The sequence below is a fragment of the Equus asinus genome, chromosome 5 (genome assembly GCF_041296235.1).
Source record: "Equus asinus isolate D_3611 breed Donkey chromosome 5, EquAss-T2T_v2, whole genome shotgun sequence".
NCBI classification, from domain to species: domain Eukaryota; kingdom Metazoa; phylum Chordata; class Mammalia; order Perissodactyla; family Equidae; genus Equus; species Equus asinus.
In genome coordinates, this window is record NC_091794.1 from 92,795,092 (window position 1) to 92,803,024 (window position 7,933).

General features: G+C 42.1%; 1 protein-coding gene across 4 annotated transcripts; it reads right to left on the reverse strand.

Annotated features, from left to right (window-relative positions):
• Positions 1-402: 402 nt before the first annotated feature.
• On the reverse strand, positions 403-7,598 carry MED18 (mediator complex subunit 18). Of its 4 annotated transcripts, none has more exons than XM_044770176.2 (3): positions 7,268-7,598; positions 6,524-6,666; positions 403-1,513 (listed from the first exon to the last, which is right to left on the reverse strand). In XM_044770176.2, the coding sequence occupies exons 2-3, from the start codon at positions 6,594-6,596 to the stop codon at positions 960-962; spliced, it is 627 nt and encodes a 208-aa protein (XP_044626111.1). In that variant the 5' UTR covers positions 6,597-6,666; positions 7,268-7,598; the 3' UTR covers positions 403-959. The 4 variants fall into 4 exon arrangements, with proteins under 4 accessions (XP_044626111.1, XP_044626112.1, XP_014709109.1 ...); XM_044770177.2 differs by having other exon boundaries at positions 7,281-7,533; XM_014853623.3 differs by having other exon boundaries at positions 6,524-6,662; positions 7,268-7,476.
• Positions 7,599-7,933: the final 335 nt, after the last annotated feature.

A 7,933-nucleotide genomic window follows, 5' to 3' on the forward strand; every position in this document is an offset into this window, starting at 1 on the left:
ATTTTTATAAAATAAATATAGCTCATTAATATATAAATTTACAAAACTAACAACTAGAAGGATATATACCAAAATAGAAATAGTAGGGGCTGGCCCTGTGGCCCAGTGGTTAAGTTCGAGCGTTCCACTTCCACGGCCCAGGGTTTCGCCAGTTCAGATCCTGGTTGCGGACCTAGCACCACTCATCAAGCCATGCTGAGACGGCGTCCCCCATGCCACAACTAGAAGGACTCACAACTAAAACATACAACTATGTACTAGGGGGCTTTGGGGAGAAGGAAAAAAATAAAAATAAAAAAATAAATAAAATCTTAAAAGAAGAATAGCACACAGATACAAGAGAAAAAGGTTATGAACAAAGTTTAAAAAAAACAAAAAAAACCAAAATAGAAATAGTACATCTCTTTGAATAATAGGATTACAGAGTTTTTTTATTTTTGTATTTAAAAATTTTTCAATAACAAATGTGCTACTTTGATGTAAGATAAAAACTATCATCTTTATCAAAATTAAAACTAAAAACTCATTTTTTTGCTCCAACTGGTAGTGAATTCACCCCAAATTAGCAGGTAATACAGAATCAGTTACAGACATTTCTCTTCATAGCCTTTATTACCACACAATACAAGCTCCCAGTCTCTATTTCACAAACCTTATACGCAAACGGCTAAACAATTAAGAGATTTTTCTTTCCAAAAACTAATTTATTCCAGTTTCCCCTCTTTATGCACAGGGATCAGACACATTCTCCATGTTATCCCGAGCCTTTAATTTAGAAAGGCTGTCACAAAAGTGAACCTGCCACATGAGTAAAACAGCGCAAGGAACCAACCAAGTTCTCACTGTCCTCCTTCCTGAGGGAAGAATGCCTGGCTGGCAGTGGTGAAATGGGGCATTTATAACATCTTACTTTTTGTAACAAGTGAGGACAGGCCCCAATGGTGGACAGACTGGCTTAGTCACATAAGCCTTTTGGGGTCTATTTTCTCTAGGTGAACCAGAGGTTTCAGCTGCTCGGCAAAGTTCCTCATGTCATCAGAGACCATGTCCTGCCCAGCTGGTGCAACAACACTTAGTTCCACAAGATAGGAGAGTGACAAGGCTTCAGTGCTCTCTGTGTTCCCTGGCACCAGGATGCGGAAGATCTTGTACACCATAATCTTCATGATGCCCTTCCGGAACAAGTGTCCCTTGGCGACAAACTCATGGTCCATGCGGAAGCCCATTTCCATCAGGAAGTCTGTGAGGTTCTCAGATGTTGCAATGTCCACACAGTTTCGCACCAGGGCATGACGATTCTTGTCTCCCATTTCCGGCTGTCCCAGGTAGCGCAAATGCCAGGGTGCCCCTGCCCTATCCATAGAGCGCCGGGCCCTCAGAACAAATGGACTGGCCTGCTGGCCCTTAAGGAGGAACACCATCTCATGGTCAAGGAAGGTCTCAGGTTCCATGTTGTCACACAAACCACGAAGGCGGTGGATAAGGCTTTCCAAGCTGTGATCTAAAACACTTCCTGAAGAACGAAAAAGCACTATTGAGTCTCCTCTTTCACTTTGGGTAATGGAATTAGTAAAATATAGAAAAAACTTAAACGAAAAACCAAAACATTTTAGTGCAGTGTTTTATAAAGCCTAATGTGTGAGATTTTAGAGGGGTCATCCTGCCAGGGTACTGAATAACATTATGAGAAAATTAATCCCTTTTCAATGTTTTGCATTGCCTTATTTGGTACTACGAAGTCTTTAGGCCTTCTCTAACAATGCCAATCTCCAGCAGGCTTTGGGCTCAGAGCCTTTAACAGGCCACAGTATCTATCTAGAATAATAATACTGTTTTATTGTCATTTATTTTAAAAATTATCTCCTAGGGCCAGCCCTGGTGGCCTAGTGGTTAAGTTCAGCATGCTCCGCTTTGGTGGCTCGGGTTTGGTTTCCAGGCGCAGACCTACACCACTCGTCAGTGGCCATGCTGTGGCAGTGGCTCAAATGCGAAAAAAAAAAAGAGGAAGATTTGCAACAGATGTTAGTTTAGGGTGAATCTTCCTCAACAAAAAAGAGGAAGATTGGCAACAGATGTTAGCTCAGGGCGAATCTTCCTCAGGAAAAAAAAATTATCTTCTATTTCCAGCAAACAAAAGTTTTCCATTTATAAAGGAAATATAACATTTCATTGTTTTTTTTTTTTTTTTGAGGAAGATTAGCCCTGAGCTAACATCTACTGCCAATCCTCCTCTTTTTGCTGAGGAAGATTAGCCCTGAGCTAACATCTGTGCCCATCTTCCTCTACTTTATATGTGGGACGCCTGCCACAGCATGGCTTGATAAGCGGTGCATAGGTCCGTGCCTGGGATACAAACCAGCAAACCCGAGGCTGCCACAGCAGAGTGCGCAAACTTCACCACTGGACCTCCAGGCCAACCCCATAACATTTCATTTTTATGTAATATATTTAAGTAAAAGAGAATGAACTGCTTCATAGAAATATACTAATATTTCATAGAAATATACTAATCTTTGTTCTCACCTTATTCAACCTCCCGGCAGCATTTGACATTATTATAGATTATGCCCACTTTGAAATCTATTCTTCCTTTGGCCTCTCGGACACAACTCTCAGTTCTTCACCTAACTCGCTGACCAGTCCTTTTATGTCTTCTTTGCTGGTTCTTGCTCATCTTCTCTAAATAGTGGAACACCGTAGGACTCAGTCCTGGTCCTCTTCTCTATCAACCATCTCTTCCTCTCTAGGTGACCTAATTCAGTCCTATGGCTTTAATATCATTTATGCCCTGAGGACTCCCACATTTATATCTCATGAACCACAGATGCATACATCCAACTGTCTACTCAACTTCTCCACTTGGATGCCTAACAGACATCTTCATCTTAACGTGTTCGGTTTCAAACTGTTGATTTTTCTGCCACAATCTTATTCCTCCTGCAGTCTTCCCCATCACAGTAAACGACAACTCTCTGCTTCCAGTTTCCCACACCAAAAACTATGGAATCATCCTTGACTCCCTTCTTTCTCTCACATCCTACATACAATCCATATTTTTAAAATATATGCAGAATCCAACCACTTCTCACTCCCTCAATCGCTTCCAACGAGTCCAAGTTTCCTTCATTTCAATACCCTGCTTCTACCCTTGCCTTCCTCTCTTCTCCACGCAACAGCCAAGTGGTCTTTTCAGAATATAAGGCAGATAATGACACTCCTCTGCTTGGAATCCTCCAATGGCTTCCCATGTCATTCAGGCCCCAAACTGTCTACAAGGCTCCAAATATTGTGATCTCTGCTACCCATCCAACATCATTTCCTTCCACTATCCCTCTAGATCACTCTCTTCAGCCACAGTGATCTTCTTGCTATTTCCAGAAAATGTCAATTATCTGACAAGTTATTTCTCTTCAGAGCCCCTTCCCTCAGTCCCCTCTCTCAGATATCTACATGTCTCACCCTATCGCCTTCTTCAGATCTTTGCTCAAGTGTCACTTTATCAGAGAGGTCTTGTCTGATCACCCTAAATAAAATAGCATATCTCCGTCCAATCTCTTTCCACTTTCCTGCTTTATTATTCTTTAGCATTATCACCTTGATTTTTTAGTCATCTTTCAATATATCAATTATGTATTGATTTTTTTTGGTCATCTTTTTTCCTCCACTGCTAGGAACATATTCAAATATTTATTGAATAAATCTATTAAAGTAAATAAGAGTATATCATTGTCACTATGGCAAAAATTGATAGTGGGACTTAAATGACTAAATTTTTGGTAAGGGGTAGCACTGTAGGAAAAGCAACAGATCAGGTCCCAGTAATCACAGGATAGAAGATCAGGGGAGCGAGGAACAGCTCACTATTGTATCCTGCATTCAGGGCAGTGGCAGACATGTGTTTATTCATTCCTCAAACACTTGAGGAGCTTTGTAAGTGTTGGTTCAATCAACATATATTTACTGCGTGCTGTGCCAGGCACTCTGCTACAAAGCAGGGGGCCCTGCTCTCATGGAGATTACAGTTTAGTAGAGGAAACAAAAATAAATAAGTAAAGAGACAGAAATACAAGACAATAAAAGGGAGATGGGACAGAAAGCAATTGGTGGGGGTGGAGAAGAGGAGGCCTCTTGGAGGGGTTGTAGGAGTCACAGAAGGTCTCTTGAGAGGGATGTCAACTAAGCTGAGACCTGAAGGAGGAAAACCAGAGAGTTATGTGAAGAGCTGGAAAAAAGTGCTGAGGCAGAGAGATCATCAAGTGCAAAAGCACGGAGGCAGGAAAAGGGCCTGGGGAATTCAAGGAAATGAAAGGCTATCAGTGTGGCTGAAGGGTAGTGAGCACAATGGAAGATGGGAACGCAAGGAGGATTTGACATGGGCCAAAGCATGCAGGCCTTGTATAGTCTGTGGTAAAGGTTATATTTTATTCTAAGGTCATCAGGCAGCTATTAGCTCCACACTTTATTCTCCAAGCAACGGGGAAAGACAGGACTGGATTTACATTTTTAAAAAGATCATTCCAGAAAAACTGGTATGGACTCTTCAATAAGACATGGTCATGGGGAGAGGAAAAAAAGCAGAGACGAGGGGAGACCGGTCCAATTTAAAACAGACTTCAGGAAAAAAAAAAAGAGACTTAAGAGATACAATTATCAAATGTAACATATGAAACTTGATTGGATCCTAGTTACAAAGCATTTTTGCAACAACTGGGAGGAAACTTTTGAATATGGACTAGATATTAGATGATATTAAAAATGTAAGGGCCGGCCCCATGGCCAACTGGTTAAGTTCGCATGCTCCGCTTCAGGGCCCAGGGTTTCACCGGTTCGGATCCTGGGCGTGGACATGGCACCGCTCATCAGGCCATGCTGAGGCAGCGTCCCACATGCCACAACTAGAAGGACCCACAACTAGAATACACAGCTATGTACTGGGGGACTTTGGGGAGAAGAAGGAAAAAAAAAAGTGCTATTGGGGCCGGTCTGGTGGTATAGTGGTTAAGTTCGTGTGCTCTGTTTCGTCGGCCGGGGGTTTGCAAGTTCAGATCATAGGCACAGACCTAGCACCGCTCTTCAAGCTGTGGCGGCATCCCACATGAAATAGACGAAGATCGGCACAGATGTTAGCTCAGCGACAATCTTCCTCAAGCAAAAAGAGAAAGACTGGCAATAGATGTTAGCTCAGGGCCAATCTTCCTCACAGACACACACACACACAAAGTATTATTCATTTTTTTAGATAATAATGAAGCATTGGGGTTATGAAGGAAAATATCCTTTTTTTAAGAGATGTATCCTGAAGTGTTTAGGGATAAAATGTTCTGAGGTCTGAAATTTTCTTCAAAACAACAAAAGAAAAAAGATGAAGCAGATATGGCAAAATGATAGAAATTGGTAAGTCTAGATGATGGATATGGAGTGTTCACTATATTAGTCTCTATTTTAAGTTTAAATTTTTTAATAATAAAACAATTTTTTAAAAAGATGACTAGCTGTTGTGTGAGAAGAGACAGATGATCAAAAATGGAAGCAATGTCATGAGTAACAGATTAGTAAAGTAATTCAGGCAAGGGATGATAAACCAAGGTGTGGTACTGCAGGTGGAAAAAAGACGTTGAAAATATATTTTGGGAGTAAAATGAATGGTACTTAGAGAGGGACTGGATCTGGGAGTAAGGTAAAAAATGGAGTCTGACTCCTGAATGCTTGGCTCAAGCAACTGGTGAATGACAGTGGCACTTTCATTTCATTTCATTTCATTCTGAGATGGGAAAGACGAGGACAGGCAGCTTGAGGAGTGAAAATTAATAACCCTATTTTGTTCATACTGAGTTCCTGAATGAATAATCTGAATTAAAGTCTAAACTCTTCCACTAAACATTATATGACCTTTTGAAAATCATTGTCCTCTCTGGGTTTCGAGTTTTTTCATCTAGGCAAGTTACTTTACCTCTTCCTGATCTATACGTTGGAGCTAATAATAATATCACAGAATTACCACATGATCCAGTAACTCACTTTTGGCTATATGTCCAAAAGAGTCCAAGGCGGGATCTTGAAGAGATATTTGCACACCCATGTTCACTGTAGCACTATTCCCAATAACCAAGAGGTAGAATCAACCCACTGCCCACTGACAGATGAATACATAACGAAAATGTGGTATGCACATACAACGGAATGTTATTCAGCCTTTCAAAAGGGGAGCCTGCTACATGCTACAATATGGATGAACCTTGAGGACATTATGCTAAGTGATATAAGCCAGCCATAAAAAGACAAATACTGTACGATTCCACTCACATAAGGTATCTAAAATAGTCAAAATCAGAAACAGAAAGTGGCAAAGTGGTTGCCAAGGGCTGGGGGGAGGGGTTGGGGGTATTCGTGTTTAATGGTTAAGTTGTTGTCTGTTGGGTGCTAGAAGCTATGCAGGCTGCCTTTGTATAACTGCCTCTCATCTCCACAGAAGCTGAATAGAAAAGACGAAAAACAGGTAATCCAAGCCCCTTGGTTCACTTACCCTGAAGCAGGTACTCCATCATGTTAATGGTGCCCCCGGTGACAGGCATCATGGTGACTGGAGGTGCCTCCATGGTGTCTGATTAAGTTGAAGACAGTACAACTGGATTCAGAGTCCTCAGTCAAGTAAAGCAGAGGATCTACCTGAAGAAGAGTTACACTTGTTAATACAACAAAGTGAAGAGACATCAGATGTGCTTGTGTCATTGGCCTTAACATCAAAAGATTTACTCATCCATTCAAAACTTTCTGTGTAACTGCTATATGGCCAGTTTCAGGAACTGATCATACCGAAATATACAAAGGAGAACTGGTCATGGAGTTACAGCATAACCTGCTAATCTCAAGGTCTGAAACTTCTAAAAGTTCTCTTGAAAAAAGTGCAATCTTGAGAAAGTCATCAAATCTCTCACTATCTTCCATATCAGATGGGGTCAACGATATTTAACTCCCACGGCTTTGTGGCTCAGGTGACACAGTCGACATGCAATAACATTCAGAAGAACTGAAAGGTGACTTAAGGGACTTCGTCTACCCTTCAAATTTATCGATGAGGGTATCGAGACTCGGAGAGGGGCCCAAGGACACACAGCAAGTCGGTGGCAGAGCTTGGACCAGACTAAAAGCTAGGCGTTCCGCCTCTCTGAAAATGCCTTTTAAAGCGAGCTAGACGGAAGCGCCAAATTCTTTTAAGATGTTTTAGGTCTTCCTAAGCCAGGATCGAGGACACGTGCCCACCACTTACATGAGAAACACACCTCCGCGCGCGCTCTAGTCTCTTCTCCCAAAATGGAGAATTATATCCACCCAAGCACCTCGGAGCTTTTGAGCTTCAATAAGCTCCCAGTCCTAAAATTAATGCCCCCTGGGAAACACAAGCACACCGCCTTCTCCTCTTCCCACTTCCGGCAAGAAGCCGACGTCGCGCAAACTTCTACACCGCCGCCCCGCAACGTAAGGGTGCCGAGAGGGCATGAAATCGCCCTCTTTGGCGCTGGCAACCAGAAGCGCGTGCGCAAGAGGCGTTGCCGCAGTGTGCAGGAGGGCGGCTTCGTTTGCAGCGTCTTTCTGGGAGCAACGGGGCCGACAGACGCTTGACGTCATGGGCCGTACTCCAGGAAAACATTTTATTTTTTTTCAAGTTCGACGACCTGGAGATGTTTTTTTTTTTTAGGAAATCTCTTGGGCTGGCAGGGGAAAAGAGAGCCTGGGAATGGGAACTGCAGAAAAAAAAGAGGAGAGACTGTTAGAAAAGACTTCTTTTTTTGGGTCCCTGAGGGTTAAAAGGAAAGACCCTTTAGTGCTTAGCATAATATTCTGAACAGTTACGGAACTCAGTAATACACTTAATATTTGTCCACTTTACTGAGTATATTTTACTCCAATTAAAAAATATAGGGAGACAAGTGAA